Source organism: Gopherus flavomarginatus, chromosome 17 (genome assembly GCF_025201925.1).
Source record: "Gopherus flavomarginatus isolate rGopFla2 chromosome 17, rGopFla2.mat.asm, whole genome shotgun sequence".
In the NCBI taxonomy this organism is placed as follows: Eukaryota; Metazoa; Chordata; order Testudines; family Testudinidae; genus Gopherus; species Gopherus flavomarginatus.
This window is the reverse complement of record NC_066633.1, coordinates 10,434,247-10,453,065: the sequence shown is the minus strand read 5'-3', so window position 1 is coordinate 10,453,065 and position 18,819 is coordinate 10,434,247. Positions and strand designations below refer to the sequence as shown.

The window sequence follows — 18,819 nt, the reverse complement described above, 5'->3', positions numbered from 1 at the left end:
GCAGTATTAGGAATCAGGCTGATGAGTAAATAAGATGATATTGTCTGCAAACTAGAGGTTAACAGCCGTAAAACCACACATTAAGTGTGTTGGTCAAATTCTATAATGATACACTCTACTTCTGCAGCATCCAGTCACTAACTTTACAAGCTATGTTTGTTATGTATGTTTCAGAAATACATTCACATGACAAAAACTTAAGATACAAATTTAACCCCCTGGATACACATACAAAATAAGTTTAAAATGTCTCCACTGCAGAGAAATTAGAATCCCTTATATGCTGTTTGATACTAGGCCCAAGAGTCCCTATATTTAAAACTAACCTTTGATTTTTAAATTACTCCTGGGGAATTCTGCGCCACTATGCATTGCAGAATTTGTGCAAAATTCCATGTTTCCCCTGCAGAATTGGGGTCGCAAAGCTGCTGGTTGCCACTAGGGGCCACTAGACTCTGCAAAGCCCAGCTCACAGTGAGCGAAGTGCCCAGCCCACTGGAGTGGAGGCTCCTCACTTTCTGGCTGCCCAGCTTGATCCTCACTCTCCTGAGGATGGGAGAGGGCACAAGAGATCCAGCTCTGGCAAAGGGTGAGGAAGGGCAGGACCGCACAGCACCACATCCCCCAAAGGGAAAGTAAAGAAGCTGGGGGGAAGCAGCTGACTCTGGGGGTGCAAGTGTCCAGGCTGGGGACTGCCTCTCAGCTGGGCTCTTGGGGGCAGCGGAAGGGAGAGTGTGGGTGCCCGTGCTCTGGGGGTGCCCATGGCTGGACTCTGGGAGGAGAGGGGTGCGGGTGTCTGGGTTTTGGGGGTGTCCTCTAGGGGGAGGGGGCTGCAGATGTCTGGGTCGAGGGGGTGCCTCGTGGCTGGGTTCTGGGGGGTGCAGGTGTCTGGGTCAGGAGATGCCATGACACTGGGCTCTGGGGGGAAGGGAGTGCAGAAGTCTGGGTTCTGGGGGCTCCATGCAGCCCCCTCCAGCATCCCCCAACTGGAACTGGGTTGTTGTAAGGTTTTCTTTTACTCTTTAATCTGTTGTTGTTGTCTGTATTGTTGACATACTTGCTGACAGATATTTTGAAATAAATTACCAAAACAATTGAAATAGGAGTAATTATATTCTGTTATTTCGACAAATAAAATACGCAGAAGTTTGCAGAATTTTTAGGCACAGAATTCCCCAGGAGTATTAAATCCACTCACCACAGGACATGAGTTCCATTTCTATCTGGAGACACGAGGAGTATCTCATCTGTGGTCTTTCAAAAAGGTCCTATCTACAATACAAAATGGAATGTGCTTTCCCATGCTGGGGTACAATCATACTGTAACATGGTCTCCTTCCAATGGGAGTACTATGTAGAGAAGACAGGCCCTTAGTATTTCTCCCTCAACATAATAATGCACCAGTGTTTCATCAGTGGCACCTACAGCACTACTGGAGCCATGATCTGAATCACATAATGTATGACAGTCTCAGAGCATTGAGAAAGCCCTAACATGCATGAGCATAGATCCTATTCCTGGGAAAATAAAGCAAGATCCTGGAAAATGTTGGCTTGCTAGAATATCATGAGTCGAAACCCCTGCACCATGCCCTCTCCTCTGCCAGCTCACCCACATTGAACTGATCTCCTTGGTAGTTAAGGGAAAATAAAAAGGTGAAAGAAGCATGCAAGTAGGAAGCTGTCCAAGACAGAGACAATTCTGACAGTTTAGCTTCTTATAGGTCAGATAGCATAATACTTGAAGTCACTTTGCTAGATTTGACATAACATGAAGTGACAATGTAAAACTGATTCTTACACACACATCGTATGTCAGAGTTCCCATGATATTAGAGTCAATGAATGTTCAAATACAGACTATTAATGCTACCTTTCCTGAACATCTGTTACACTTCCCTGTTCTCATCCACTTCTACCTGGAAACACTACCTCCCTAGGTCCAGCAAACAGTGGTAACAGTGGCAACAACCATGAATGGATTTAACATCAAGGGATAATGTTAACAGTGAGGGGCTGTATGAGTGAACTACAATACAATATAGAGGAATTGGAATTCATCTGCTCTATGAGGAGGCTTCATGTGCTGTGTGAGGACAGTATTGCTGTCTCAAATAAATGAAATTTTCTTGTGTAGATGCATTTTTCTATAGGCACAAACTATACATAGTGTTCAAAAATATCTTTAAGAGTACAGTCTGCAGCACTGGTATTTCAGGAGTAAAGTTGCCAGGCAGTAGTAAAGTGGCAGTTTGTATGGCAGTACTGGAGAATGTTCCTGGGGCAGCACGCCCCAACCTGTGAAAATCCCATTTTACCTATAACAGCTGACACAGAAAAACTTATATTTAGATGTAAATAAAGATACATGAACTCCTGAGAGAATGTATACTTGATTCATCCCAGCAGTTCTGACCAGATCCACTATCTTGGCACCAAACTGAAAGAAAATTCAAATTAATGGAACAGTCAGGACAATTTATGCCCCAAAATTAGGTTCTGTAAAATTAAGATTTTACACAAACTAGCATGAACAGAAACATTTCCATCAGGTTTTTTACATTTATTTTGTCTACAATGGAAGCTGTTCATTTATTTTTTTTAAAGGAAGTAACATTCTCCTACAATATTTCCAACCCAAATGTTGAAGGATCCTGCTAATACACAGAAACTAAAACATGAGAGAGAGTGACTAGAAGCTGATTAGTCTATTATTTTCATTGTCTGAGATGAAGTTCAAAAAATAGTGAAGCATCAATAGTTACAGTCAATGTTTGAAACAGAATGGAGAGGAAAATGAAGGACCATCATATCCAATATGGAAAGCTGTATAAATGATGTGTGTCTTGTGCCTTCATAGGACTTTTTATTAGAAGTAGGCTCTGCTGGAACTGGTCTGGAAGACCAGACTCTGTGTAATACTACATAGCTGGCTACCCAACTTAGAGTTTCACAGACACTGGTGGTGAGTGTCAATGCCACCATTTTTGGATGACAGTCAAATACCGTTACTATGTCTCACACACAACAACTGTTGTGGTGGCTGAATCATGGTATTGTTTACTGATGTAAATAAAGCAACCTGAGCAGAACAGACCAACCAGATTTGAGCCTGAAAACTCACTGCTGATACTAGAACAGCTGGCATGATTTAACCAACCAGAAGCTAAGAAAGAGTCCTCAGAAAAATCTAATCACAGACAAAAGGGAGGAGGGTGTCCTAAAGCACTAGGTGGCATTATACTATTATGGTATTACATTGTTGCCCAGAGGTCCCAATCAGAATTGCAGCCTATTGTGCTAGACACCGTGAAAACACAAGGTAGGAAACAGCAGTCCCTATCTTGAAAAGCTGAGGACTGGTCTATGCACAGTTTTTACTCCTGGTGTAACTATTTCTGTCAGGAGTGCGATTTTGTACAGAAACAGTTATATCAATACAGTGCCAGCACAGTGGGGTTCTAGTCCATGACTAGAGCTCTTGGGGCTACAGTAATACAACAACAACAACAAGGATGCAATTATACTGGTATAAAGGTGCTTTATCCCACTATAGCTTAATCCTCTTCCTGCCTAGGAATAAGTTATACCAATAGAATTACCTTTACATTGGTATAACCACGCCCACACTTGGGGGGTTCTACTGGTCCAACTATATCAGTACTGTGAAAGCGGTGCAATTTGTGTGTGTAAACAAGGCCTTAGAGTCTGAATTTCATAGGACAGATATAAAATAATCAAAAGCTGTCACTGTTCCAAAGGTAAAGTATAATATAAAAGCATCAAATTACGAACTAAACTACTTTCAGCAGGAAAACCAATTGCTGCAGATGTTTCACAAGCTGAGAAATCCCTTTGCTTGCATGTCTGTGGAGGTTTCTTGTAGTTAATGCAAAGTCAACATAGAAGTACACTGGCTATTTAAATGAAAAGATTTCTTTCAGTACCAGGCAACAGTGCATAAGAGGTCAATGGGATTTAACTTCTTTGCAAATTGGCACTGCCTCTACTACTGCTGAAACCCCTGAGCATTAGCTTCTGAAAAAAACCTATGGATAATTGGCTAGGGGAAAATGGAACAAATTAGGCCCTCAGAATTTATCCTAACTATGTAAGATAGTCAAGGGGGGGCGGGGGAAGAGGAGGAAGGCTATTAAGTCACCTTGCCTGTGGCTATCACATGTGATTTATTAGCTTCTCATGTACATGGAAACTGCATGCTTTCTCGTGTTTTATTTGGCACAGAACAACAGTGATGTGTTCCATTATTTCACCTTCATCGCTGTACAAGGATGTTTTAATTAGTTCCGTCTGCCACCTTTCAATAGCAGTAGAGGGGAACATCGATGAATCCATTAGAACATGAATAGGCAATGAGAGCTTTGGATTCAGTCTGATTAGCCACTGGATGCCATTCCTACAACCAGGTAATAAAACACAAACACATTTCTCTGACTGTGAGTCAAGAGTGCCTTTAAAACAAATTTCAGAATGGATCAGATTTTACACTCACCTCTGCTTTACAAAACCACCATTAGCACAGCTGCAGTTAAGATGCTCTGAGATTCTCTCTAAGCCCTCATTTTTAGCAGTTTATAACTCAACTGTAATAATTCATTTTGCCATTTTGTATACAGATTCTCAGCTCAGAAGCAAATGTTACACATTAAAGAGATAATACACAGGGCAAATTCTCTCTTCCTCTCTGTCTTCAGGGGCTTTCCTAACTTCCATATACAAAGATGATCCAATACCACTGGAAATAGCATGAGGTGCACCTACTAATGCAATAGACATAGTAGTCATTAGTGTACTGGCGGAAGTATCAACTGCAACTCAAAGCTTTTAAATGCAAAACTGAAGCCCCAATGAAACCTATAGCACAGCCACAGCTTGAATCCCTAGCACCGGAGCAAATGTCTTCTTTCACTCATGCAATAGATTGTGACAACTCAAGTTGGTGCTGAAAAATTACAGGCCTATTATAAATGGGGCATGTTTTTGCAAATGAAGCTGAGGGCCTAGATGAGAGAGATTTGTGCTGTGTTCTTGATCGAAAGTAAACTTTCCATATTCTCTCTACTTGCCAGGAGGGGGTGAACAAGAGCCAGTGAGAGCTCCTGCAGGCACCTGTGGGATTACACCAAAAGATATTTTTGGATTCACTGAAATTCAGTCTCACTTTGTTAGAGAACACAAAATGATTCCCCACACCCAGAAAATAAATTTAGCCATTGTTCCCAGTTTCAATTTTTTACTTGACTCACAATCCAGCTGCCTCGCATTCCACTGGACTTCAGCTGTCTTTTTCCACCCTCTCCTTTCTTATAATCATTATGAGCATCTCAATTTTGCTCCAGTGAGACCGCAGGCTACATTTTTTAACAGTGTGGTTTTGAAGCCAGGCTGTTTTCAACACCCATCAAGCTTACACCCAACATCTTTTAAAAATGTGAAACACTCTTTGTACTAAGCTCTCTGGGAAGTGTCAAGTCATGATCTTTGCCTTGCATCTTGACATCCTGACTCTACCTACACACAACTAGGCAAGACTTTTTAAACACAAACTTAATTTTCAGTAAAATGTCTGTAAGATGACAACATGGGAATGGAATTCAATGAAGATTGCAGGAGATGCTGAAAGTGTGATCACTGAAAGATACCAACTGATCAGCCTTCCTGATGATGAACTGAGTCCATACAAGGATGCAGGCAGTGGAGAGAGTTTAATCTCCAGTTTCCATGTCAAGACATTTCACCAGAAGATTACTAATTTGTTTGAAAGCCACTAATCTGAAAAAGGGGCATTATGTCGGTCAAATGCAGAACTTCTAATTAACTTGAAAGTCTTCCTTCATATCTAAGAACTTGGTACAGTGGTGGAAACAGAGAGAGACATCTGCCCAGTAAATCCACCTAAATACAATTCAGTCCAGTGTGGAAGGGACTGTGGAAGACTATACTGATATGAAAATAAGGAGTCAACAAGGGATAATTTCCAGATTGACCAAACAATGAAGAGGTGATTAAAGATAGAGTCCTTGATAGTTATGAATTTACTTTTCAAATTATCTAACAGGCAAAAACTAATGTACTGAGAAATTTCATCTCAATACCCCACCATTCAAATATGCACAATTCAACATGACATAAGTCAACGTGAAAGACTCTGGCTGAACAATAAAGTTCCCATCAGGACATATAACTTCTTGCCAGTTGCATTGTGTTATGTCTTTTTATTTAACTATTTCCCATAAGAAAGGTTATCTTGGGATTTCCTGTATAAGTTTATGCTGACAGCTTAAAAAGCAGGAGATTTCACAACTTTACTGAACTACTTAAACATATAAGAAAGAGCTGAAGACAGTGATGTTTGATGCCTTCGTCTGATGTGAAAAAAAATACCTGCAGTTGGCCACTGAGCTGAGCTAAAATTTTCATGCCCACCAGATAACACAATCGCCACAAAGCAACTTGTACCTATACCCCAACAACCTGCTTCTGAAAAGACAAAAAGTACAGAGGGTGTTAAAGAGCTTCCTAAACAATGTTAAGGTTAAGAATGTAAGTATGTCTGGAAGATAACAGTAACCTGGCATAAAGTTTCATTAAAACTATTGAAATCCATGTTTTCTAATAGAGAGACCATCATATGGACCCTGTTCACAAGGGAATTTTTGATTTCTAGGCCAAGGTTTGATTGCATTTTATTGCTCTCTCTTTTCCCATAGATTTGAAGGATGCAGGATAATTTAGCTCCCTGGAGACTGTGATCCACCAGATAAGTAAGTTCATGAATTCATCCCTGGTAATAAACAAATCAAGCAAAGTCTGCAGCTTTCTCTGCTCTTTCACAGCAACCCCATTCTGGATTTTAGCTCAAGATTGCAACGTTGACTAGATCAATGAGGTGAAGTGGCACAGACTCTTGAACGGTGGTGTTATATCTGAGACACTGGCAACAGACTTCATACAAACAAAAACTAAGGCAACTCTGAGAATTACTGTAACTATTCACTAAAGTCAAGGTTAAAAGCTGCAAACACAGAACTGGAGAAAGGAAGAGAAGATAATCTAATATGTATTTCCTATCTGAAATGGAGAACATTGAGGATTTGCTTTAAGGAAGTACTGAAGAGTCACCTGACTTGAGCCTAAGGGATGGGGGAATTCTAATGCCAAAAAACTGAATGTCTCATCATGCGCCACATTGCCAAATGGAATCCCATGTCTCCAAAGCACTGCTCTATAGTGACCCTGTTTCATTCATTAGTGGTACTGACAGACCCCAAAGGGAGCCTTGTCTACTCTTCCTTGGCCAACAGGATGGCAGCTATTATCTATTATTGTGTCTTACTAGTTTTTATTAAATGCTATAGCTTAATGGTTTCTGGGATAGATAACACGCTCTTATATCAGACAGAAGCAAGACCCCCACATACTGCAAAAGGCAAGATATGCTCTCTTTTTTTTTCAGCCAGAGGACATATGTTCTCTCTCTCCCACTCAGTATGGATAGTTAGAAAGTTATTCAAAGCCTAAGTCAGCTTTGAAGATATTTAGTATCACTCCTTATCTGGCAACTTCATATTTAATTTGCAACATAAATGGATCTACTGTATATTGGCACTCTCATAAGAATGTCTACAGTGAAAGATGTATACAAAGTGCAGCCGTTAGCCCCATGGTATCTGCTCTATGGTTCTGAATTTTAGTGCCTCTTTAATCTGTTACTGTACACTTTGCAATAGGATAGGGATAAAATCTCTCTCCAATGTCACAGACTATGTTTATTAGGTGACACTAATGATTAAACTTATGCTGATTATAATACGTACCCTTCTCACCTTCAGTACCACGAGTATATATTATTGAAGTGGCTGGCCCCTAAGTCTCCTAGTTTGACTTAGAAGTGGATTTTCTATCAAAGATTCTTTCCTTTGAGAAATGGAACTACAAACAGTTGAAAGACAGAGATATGGTTTCCCTTACAGAGCAAACTGCCACAACAATGTGTGTCTGCTACAGACAATCTCCTGAACGTTTCTGCACAAAGGCTTCACCCACTGCATCCTCATGACTGTACATTTTACAGTATTTGCACAGGGCCAGGATCCTGCAAGATGCTCCAAGCTCTTCAATGGATTCTCAGCACACTGCAAAGTCAGGCTCATAGCTTGCCTGGCATCTGCGTTTTAAACAATATGGATGGCCTCTGTTTATTGTTTATAGAGCAGCACTGCACTCGCCCCTCTCTGAAGACTGATTCATCTTCCTCCTTTGTACTTCTCTTGCTACTTTTGTTGCTGTTGGGTTATATTAACTACTCTGACAGTGTTATTTACTGCACACAAGTAAACAAAATGGGATCACTTGCTTAGTATCATAGGCAGTAACTGCAGTTGTATATCTATATTTATGAAGATCACAATCAAAATTGTGCATAAGCAGGTGCCAATTCCTTTGGAGTTGACCCCACATCTATGCACGCTAATACTTTCAAATCTTACCTAGTTTATCTGGGATGAATGACGATATACCAATAAACACTTTAAAAGTATATGCAGGATCCCAGAGTGTAGCATTTTGCTGTGATGCTATGGGAGAAATCCTAGGGAAATTGTGCATGGATTAACATACGATATTTCTGGAATCACACTTGTCCTATGATGCAACGCACACTAGTTAGACAGTAACTTAGTGCTGAGGAATGTCTCCAACCCTATGTACAGTACTTAAAAGATAGCTAGCAGGCAATTACATTCACTTATTCCTTGGGGCCGCTCCAGAACCATATCACAGGAAAATTCATTCTGATGCAAGATAGCTCAGAAGCCAGAATAAAATGAATCTGAATGATCAAAAAATCAAAATCACTGCCACCAACTTCAACGCCTTTGCTAAAAAGATACTGCCTAACCAAAGGCTACTAAACATGATACTATACTCCTCACACTCCCCTACTGTGTCTTCCCCACAGGAAACTGTCTAGCTATTCCTTAAAAGGAAAAACACAACTCTGATTTTTCTTGCTAATTAAATGCAGCATAATTAAACTAAATAAATTCACTGTTTAATTTGCAATACACTAATTGAATCTTTAAATATACTACTTACGCTGCATGAAAAAGCAGGGGGCATTCAGCCATCTCAAGTGATAACTGAGAACCTGACATGATTTCCACGAGTACAGACACAATATGATTCATATGTAAGTATTTTTCAATTATGTACCCAGGTTTTAGAACAGGAAGAGCATCTTCCTAACTGCTCATTGTACTGCAGTCACCCCAGCCTGACTCCAGAGCTTTGCAAAGAGAATAGGAAAAAGTGAGCAAGCTCTCTGAATATGCCTACAGACTCATCTTTTCTCATCTGATTACCAACAACAGAAAAGTTTAGTAACTTACAATCAACCATCATGTGCAGGCCACAAACTTCAGTGGCTACAGGTTTACAGACCGTTAAATTCAAATGACTATCAAAGTGCTGGAGTGTGCAAAACAACAGAGAGAAATAGACAAGAAGATATTTATGAAATAATCCTGACTAGTAAGAGTGTGTGTGTGGAGTATAGTATTCTGGGCAGCCCTATACTAAGAGTACAGAAAAGAGATCTAGAGAGGGAGAAGGTAAGTATCTTGCCAGGAGGGTGCTTTCAAAGGCACGCGTCACACACAAAGGTAATAGCAGCAAGAACCAGACCAGGGCAGCGAACCCAGGAAAGCGCCGAGGGAGGAAAGCGGCGCTAGGACAACACCTCATCCCCATGAGAGCGGGCAGGGCTCAGCGCACCGAGATCTGGCTCCTGACAGGAGACGTCCCGCCGCCGACCCGCGCTGCGAATACAAGCGCTAACCCAGGCGGACCAGCCCGCACTGCAGCCCCCGACCCTCGGACGGGGGGTCCCCAGCCCCGGCACCTCCCCTCCCCGCTCTCCGCCCCGGCCCCGCAGTCACCCAGCGGCTCCTGCTCCCCGCGGGCTCCGCTGCCCCCCCGGGCTCGTCTCCCCTCACGGGAGCGTCCCCCAGCCTAGACACCCGGCCCGCGCTCCATCCCTTCCCGTAAGGCCCCGGGCCGCCTCAGGCGGGCTCTGAGCCCCCGAGCCGGGCCGGCGATGGGGAGCAGCAGCGTCCGGGCCCGGGGGAAGCAGCCCGGTGGCCTCAGGGAGGGGGAGCAGCGCCCGGCCTCCCCCGCCGCGGCCCCGGCCTTTCCTGCGCGCCCGCCCGCTCACCCGCTCACCTGCTTTCTCGATCTTGCCGGACATGTCGGGGCCGCGCCGGGGGCCGGGGCCGGGCTCCGCGCTCCGACCCCAGGGCTCTGGCCCAGCCCAGCAGGAGCGAGCGGCCGGGGCGTCCTGCTCCGACCCGCCGCCTCCTGCTGCTGCCGGCCGGGCTGGATCCGGCACAGACACTGCGGCGGCCTGTAGGCTCCGCGGCGGCGGCGCAGCCGCCCTCCGCCGGGCCGGGAAGGGAAGAGACGAGACGGCCAGGCAGCCCGTCCACACAGCGCCCCCTGCCGCCCGCCCGGGCATGGCAGCGCAGGGAGAGGCCCCGTGCGCAGGGGGCGCTAACCTGGGGAGAGTCCCTGATACCCGGCGAGAGCCCCTGATACCAGGGGGTGGCACGAACCTGGGGAGAGCCCCTGCTACCAGGGGGTGGCACTAACCTGGGGAGAGCCCCTGACTCCTGGGGAGAGCCCCTGATACCAGGGGGCCACTAACTTGGGGAGAGCCCCTGACACCCGGCGAGAGCCCCTGCTACCAGGGGGTGGCACTAACCTGGGGAGAGCCCCTGACACCCGGCGAGAGCCCCTGCTACCAGGGGGTGGCACTAACCTGGGGAGAGCCCCTGACACCTGGGGAGAGCCCCTGATACCAGGGGGTGGCACTAACCTGGGGAGAGCCCCTGCTACCAGGGGGCCACTAACCTGGGGAGAGCCCCTGACACCTGGGGAGAGCCCCTGATACCAGGGGGTGGCACTAACCTGGGGAGAGCCCCTGATACCAGGGGGCCACTAACCTGGGGAGAGCCCCTGACACCTGGGGAGAGCCCCTGATACCAGGGGGTGGCACTAACCTGGGGAGAGCCCCTGACACCTGGGGAGAGCCCCTGATACCAGGGGGTGGCACTAACCTGGGGAGAGCCCCTGACACCAGGGGGTGGCACTAACCTGGGGAGAGCCCCTGACACCTGGGGAGAGCCCCTGATACCAGGGGGCCACTAACTTGGGGAGAGCCCCTGATACCAGGGGGTGGCACTAACCTGGGGAGAGCCCCTGACATCTGGGGGCCACTAACTTGGGGAAAGCCCCTGATACCAGGGGGTGGCACTAACCTGGGGAGAGCCCCTGACACCTGGGGAGAGCCCCTGATACCAGGGGGCCACTAACTTGGGGAGAGCCCCTGACACCTGGAGAGAGCCCCTGATACCAGGGGGTGGCACTAACCTGGGGAGAGCCCCTCACACCGTGGGGGAGGGGGCACGAGCCTGGGGAGAGCCCCTGACACCAGGGATGGGGGGAGGGCCCTAACCTGGGGAGAGACGCCCTAATGCCCTGGTAACACTAACCCAGGGACAGACCCCATGACACCCAGGGGCACTAACTCTCTGAAAGCCCCTAAGACCGACCCCCTGACAGCAGGGGGGTGGGTACTAAGCCAGAGTGAGCCCCTGACACCTGTGAGAGACCCCCAATACCCCAGCAACACTAACCTGGGGAGAAAGCCCTGATACCCAGAAGGCACTAAACCTTGACACCAGGGAGAGCACCCCTAACTCGCAGAGAGAACACCCCTGACACCAGGGGGATGCTAACTTGGGGAGAGGCGCCCCCCCCCCCCAGACATCTGGGCACAGTGGGCATGAACCTCAGGATAGACCTTTTGAGAAACGGGCACTAACTGCAGCAAGAGGCCCCCTGACATCCAGAGGGCACTAACCTCAGAGAGAGACCCCTTGAGAACCAGGCCGGGGTGGGGGTGCTGGGGAGAGACCCCTTGACAACCAGGCACTAACCCCTTGACAATGGGTTAGAGAGGGATTAAACCCAGTAGAGATCCCCAAACACAGCTGTATGCAGTATTGCCAATCTCAATCATTCAAAAATCATAAGGCTGTCCCGCAAAATTCATGAGATTTTAAACAAACACTGGGTTCTTTTTATTTACCTCCTAGTTTCTGAGCCTTTAGGATCACTCACTTCACGTTTTCCAGCTTCTCTCTCCAATCATGAGGGCTAGGTCGATTTACACCTACTAAGAGGCTGGGCAGTGAAATCTAGGATATTCTGAAAAGTGAGATGTAATTTATTTTAAAGGAAACAGCCATGGCCCCATACATGGCGCCTTATACAAAATAAATGGGGAGACGGGGTGCTCTTTACATTCCATTTCAAAATTTTTATTCTTCATTCTGTCCAGTGTTATTGCTTATGGGCCTAATTCCACTCTCTGTTTCAGCAGTGTAAATACAGAATAATTCCAGGGGCTTTGATAGTTACTCCAGATTTTTTTTACTCCCCCAAGAATGGAACTTCACATTGTCTCAAGGACACAATAAGGAGCTCTATAAAGCAGTAGCTTCCCCAAACCTGCAAAGCACTGAACACCTCCTGCAAAATGCTGAATCCCTCAGTTCCTGAAAGATTCAGTAGGAGTTGAAGATACTCTGCATCTTCCAGGCTTAGGCTCCTAAGGCTCAATTCTGCTGTCATTGAAGTCAATGGAAAAATTCCAGTTAACTACAATGGGAGCAGGTCTGTAGTTTATGCAACTTCCTGCATATTTTAAGCTTTAATTGGGCAGTTGCACTGCCAGGAGACACCACAGAGCATTCAAATAACAGGTCACGCAGACCTAAACCTTAACACATGTTGCACTCTCAGCTACACCAGTGTTAATTCAGAACAACTTCCCTGGATGTCAGTGGAGTTTCTTTGAATTTACAGGGATTCAAATGAGATCAGAATCTGCCTCTTTTTCCTCATGAGCAATAAGACTCCTTTGCTAGAACTGGATCTGCAATATCAACAGAAAACACATTTGCCATAACACTCGGCTGTGTTCGTGCATCTAGACATTTCTTTACCAAATATCGCCATGCATGCACTCATTTTAAATTCTGTTCCGGAATCATAGTGACATCAATAAGCCCTAAGGATACAATCTTGACATGGAAGGAGAGAAACTCTGGTGTCCTCTAGTGGCAGTAACATGATAGGTTTCAGAGCTCACGAAAGCTCATGCTGAAATAAATTTGTTAGTCTCTAAGGTGCCACAAGTACTCCTAGTAACAGGATAATGTCACTGTGTTCAAGGGATGATGGCACCAGTTTGCACTGAAATGAATAGGATCCTATTTGAATATTAACTTGCCTATGAGACGTGTGTAGAGACAAGCATTACATAAGCACCTCCAACTTGATGATGATGATAGGTATTATCAGTAAATAATTCTTATGTTTTTAGCCCATAGATGGTATTTCCTACTCACATATCAACTCAGGTATTTGGTACCTAGATATTTTTCTAGGACTTGGTCACTTTTTAAAGGGACATAGCCAAGTTGTTTAGGCTCCACATTTCATGCACCTTGGTACAGTATAGAGGAGCCACAGGCCCTGACTTTGCTGCTTTTAAAAAAACCTGACCATGTGACTATTTTATTTTTAAATTGCTGTAAGTTCCATAAACAAAGCCAGCCTCCACCTGAGCTTTGTATTTGTATAAGGTCTACATCAATGGAGACAATATGTGTTTCATGCCCACTACTGCTCAGAATGAGACTTCTATGCCTGCTCCATGAGGAGACTCAGCCTCTGAGTGGTTGGTTTGTTTGTTCAAAAATCAGAAGTGATATTGGAACAAATTCTCTCCTTGTTTACATTGGTGTAAACAGAGAGCAACTCTATTGATTTCAGTGAAGTTATACTGCAATTCCAATGGTCACTGATAACAGAGCCCAGTCATGACCCCTAGATCCATGCACAGATGTTGGCAGGGGTGGGGGAGAACTGTGTCTTTAGTAGCTTTCCCCAGGATCACAGTGGGTGCTTCTCCAGTCCTGACTCCTTCCCACCAGCCCTACAGAATGCAAGGTGGAAGGGTAACAAATCCTGTATTATATTTTTATAGTCCCCTCTCTGTGATGAAGATTGTCCCCCACATAAAGATCCTTGGGCAGCTGCCAGCTGGGGGAACCTTGTCATTAGCCCTGCTGAGCTGTGTTGACTCTGCAGGGCTATAGGAATAAGAAGTAGTGGTGAACACATATTGTAGTCAGTACTGTAAGCAGATCTGTGAATACACAGAGGCTATTCTGATGTGGTCACTTTTCAGAGAAGGGTAAGGTGAGAGACAGGGTGATAATGGGTAATACAGGAGCAGAGCAGTTACTGCATAGGGTGTTTTTCAGTAAGTATCTGTAACTCTCTCTGATTTAAAAGGACCTGTTCTGCCCTGGATAGACATGTGCTGATCCCACTGCTTCAATGAAAGCTACTGTCTGTGTTGTGCATACCACAGCAGAATGTGACTCACAGGAGTAGGCTGTGCAAAAGGTGGGGGAGAGGAAACGGGGATGACAGATCCCATTCAGACTTGCACTTGTTGAGGCAATGCCAGAGCCCCCTCCATTTGGTCAATCCAAGGTGTTAAGTGTGCTGCCTTCTGAAGCAGTGAGGATCCCTCAGGAAGAGGAAGGAGAATAAGGAGCATGTCCTAGAGGGCTCATGGAGCTGACGCCGGTACCCTGCTGTGCTACCATTCAGAATAGCGTAGAGACTCAATTCATCTATGTATCAGAGACTTGCAATAGAGACTAACAGCATCAGTTCATAAAACAACCTGGGGCTGGTCTCTCTGGAGATCTCTTCTTCATTGGGATAAGCACACAGGAAGCAAACCCTTGAGGAACACTTTGCCGGCTGTCATAGGCCTTCAGAGCCGCCCCAACTGAATCTGCTTCATGCTTGTCTGTCTGTAATGAAAACCACTAAGGAAAGTTAATAGACAATAAACCTTATCCCCTCAAGGTCATTTAACTTTACATCTGACCCACTGAGCAAGGGAAATTGCACAAGAAATATGAAAGCAATGAGAAATTAGAAAGAGCATTGCTGCCCTCTAGTGAGCATATAGCGTACTAATGCTTAAAGTATTAATTGATAATTGTCACACACTCATCTGTGTCTGCTGTTCTGTCTTGCATTCTAGAATAATGCTACTGCCTCTCCTAGTGCCTGCTGAAAGGTATTGAGAACACCTTAGGGTGACCAGACAGCAAATGTGAAAAATCGGGATGGAGGTGGGGGCAATAAGAGCCTATATAAGAAAAAGACCCCAAAATCAGGACTGTCCCTATAAAATCGGGACATCTGGTCACCCTAGAACACCTGCTAATCTGCTGTGGAAAGGAGGCTCCCTGAAGACAGCTGCCCAAATTGGTCATAGCAGGAGCGCTAGAATACAGTAAGTGGAATTGTACAGTCAAATACAATCCTAGGCAGACTTAGGTAGCGGCCATGTTCCAGCCTCTCATGATTACTGCAGAAGTAAGGACTCTCACCAGAGGGCCTACAGGAGCAGGCCAGCCACAGAGAAGGGACTGGCAGAATCTGCAAAGAACAAATTACCAGTAGCTGTAATAACTTGATTAGGAAACAAACAGATCCATACAAAACCTTATACGGTGGGCATAAGTACCCAAGAGCCTAATTACCACTAGCTGGCATGATTGTACCATGTCCAGCAATACAGTTTACAAGATACAAGGCTTCCCAACCAGTATGAAATGGAAAACTTTCATTAGCTGAAAAGACGACTGAAGACAAGAGGCCAAATCCTCATCTAATGTTAATCAGCATAGCTCTTTAGACTTCATTGAAGGTATGTCAATTGATACCAGCCATGGATCTGGCTAAAAATGTTAGACAATTATAGTGGGTTCATCTGCTTATCGGTTACTTTGATACTTTATAAGTTAAGAATTGATCTGAGCAGCCTCCCCTGTTTAATTGTTTTATCTGAATGATACATAACACAACACAACCACCTTCCAAATCAGACACCCAGAGAAGCAAAATCTACACCTTGCGAGGAGAGAGTGGATTCTACTAGACATGTGGGATCCAGAGTTGAATGGTCACTGTGTGCCATGTTCACTAGAACTAAATTCTTCTGTGTGTAGGATATTACACACACACACACAAATTAGGAAGCTCTGATAACATCAGAGTAAGCATGACAAAGGGAGCACAGAAATGGGTCTGTGTGTGTATAAATGCCCATTTTCTATGTGAGAATACTAGGTTCCCCGTGACAAGTAACATGTTCACGTTTTTGTAGATGCCCTTTGTTAGGCAGACAACTAAATCATTTCTCTAATCCTGAGTGAGAGCAATGGAAAGTGGTCACATTTTTCTGTTGAATGCTGGAAACAATCAGTTACCCAGAAAGATCTCTCCATCTGCCTAGACAGAGATTTTTATGTCCTTCCAAAAGTGCATCCTCTGAAAAGTTTGCCTTGAGCAACTGGAGAGTCTCAGATGGTCTCAGTACCCTGAAATGCATGTGTCACTTTAGTGAGTTTGTCTGTATTGTGTTTTACAGAGCTGGTGATACAAGGTTTTAATTAGCAACAGCATAAAACAAGAAAAAATATATTTTTATGTGAATAAGAAGCCCCCAAAACATCTTTTTGCCCTGAACTCTCTCTGCCTCTTTGATCCTAGTAAGTTTCCTTCTTAGGCCAGGTCCACACTACAGCATTAAATCGATTTAAACAGCGTTAAATCGATTTAACGCTGTAACCGTCCACACTACAAGGCACTTAAAATCAATTTTAAGGGGTCTTAAAATCGATTTCTGTACTCCAGCTAAACGAAAGGAGTAACCCTAAAATCGATATTACTAAATCGATTTAGGGTTAGTGTGGACGGATATCGAAGTTATTGGTCCTATTCTTTTACTGAGCTACCCAGAGTCCACCGCTCCGGAAATCGATGGTACCCTGGGACCATGGACGTACACCACCGAAGTAATGTGCCCTAGTGTGGACGCGTAAAATCGATTTTATAAAACCTGTTTTATAAAATCGATTTTACTAATATCGATTTAAAGCTGTAGTGTGGACGTAGGCTTAGAGCCAAACCCACTGTGTAGCTGAGCTTGGTGCAGGGGCAGAGGGATGGAATCCATTGGAATCTTGTGCTCCCAGCTGCAAACCCCTTTGCAAACTGAGGCAGAAGGGCCCAGATCCTGTTTAGACCCCTAACTGCCACTGAAATCAAATTGAGTTAGGGGCTTAAATACCTTTGAGGAATGGGGCCAAGGATCCTACTGTCTCCCTCCCACACACACACACAATATGCTGGCACCCAGGCAGTGTGTAGGAGGAGGAAGCCAAATGACTCTATTGTATGGAGGTGAGGAACTGTGGTGGGGTCTGAAGAAGGGGGAAGAAGCCATGAGGGGAAAGGGGCATTAGGAGCCAGAGCTGGGTGGAGGGGCCCAGACAGAGGCAGGAGCAGAGAGGTGGAAAAGACAGGGAGTCTAAAAAGGTTGGGAGAGGGGCAAGGGCCATGGAGGTTGGGCCAATAGAAGCAAGGGGGCGGGGGGTCAACAGCGGGGCGGGGGGTCAGCAGCGGATGCAGGAGTATAGGATAAGCACAGGGTGGAACAGGAACAAAGGTCAGGAAAGGGGGATGGGCAGGAGCAGAACGGTCTGTAGCCACTGGAGCACTAGCCCTGTGGGAAAAGTAGCATGTAATCATGTAAGTAAAGACTGTATCTTAATGCATGTGGACAAGGGGATTGGATTAAGAATGCACAGGCAACCTTAACTCTGGCCCCGCCTGACTTCCAAAGGCTTGACTTTGTAACCTTAACAATGTTCTTTTAATGTAATTATCGATACTTGCCTAGAGACCCCAACTGCAAGCTGGGGCCCACTGAGCTAAGTGCTGTACGAATACATAGTGTGAGACAGTCCCTGCTCTGAACAGCTGGCAATCTCAGTAGACAATGCAAAGGGTGGGAGGAGAGACAAAGGCACAGAGCAATTAAGTGATTCACAGAAGATCACAAAGCAGGTCAGTGGCAGAACTGTGCTAAGCACTCAGCTCTCCTGACCCCCCAGCCTTATCCCCCCTTCCTGTGGACCACACTGCTTCTAGTGAACACACGGATATATCTTCGCAAAAGGAGAATTTTGTGCTGTTTTCCTTACACTGGACCAAGCTCCGTAGTTCTTACTCCACCAAATCTACCATGAAGCCAAGGGGAATTTCCCCTGAGTAAGCACAGCAGGATGTGGGTTAATAATTGACAGGACTGACTTTATATTGGGTCTTTTTGACATCAATATGGTTGACGCCTCTAGAGGGCAGCATAGTACAACACATAGGAACAGAGAGGGCCAAACTCTGCTCTTACACCCATGCCAACCTATTGAGGTCGGTGGGGCTGTTTGGGCATGCGAGTAGAACTGAGACACATTCAGTTAACCCCGCTGCTGTGTGCAGAAGAACCACAAAGTATCCACTTGCATTTCACTGTCTGACTGACTTTGATTTAACATTTCTACTCTGAAAAATGGCAGATCTCGTGTGTTTGTGTGTGTGTGTGTGCGCGCGCCCTCTCTAAGCCCTGCAGATCCAACGTGTGTGTGTGTGTGTGTGTGTGTGTGTGTGCGCGCGCGCGCACCCTCTCTAAGCCCTGCAGATCCAACAGAGCTCTGGGAGCAGAAACTGGAATCTATTCCAGCTTGTGCACATTCAACTCAATTGTTAGCTACATTCCAAACGCAGAATAGTAGAGAC

At 45.4% G+C, this 18,819-nt stretch overlaps 1 protein-coding gene across 8 annotated transcripts in view; it reads right to left on the bottom strand.

Moving 5' to 3' along the window:
• RAPGEF1 (Rap guanine nucleotide exchange factor 1) overlaps positions 1–10,353 on the bottom strand; it is a 132,111-nt gene extending 121,758 nt beyond the window's left edge. For all 8 annotated transcript variants that reach the window (XM_050926608.1, XM_050926613.1, XM_050926614.1 and 5 more), the window contains exon 1: positions 10,243–10,353. In XM_050926608.1, coding sequence (XP_050782565.1) covers positions 10,243–10,267 — 25 coding nt within the window. In that variant the 5' untranslated portion in view covers positions 10,268–10,353. The remainder of the gene's footprint in view (positions 1–10,242) is intronic.
• Positions 10,354–18,819: the final 8,466 nt, after the last annotated feature.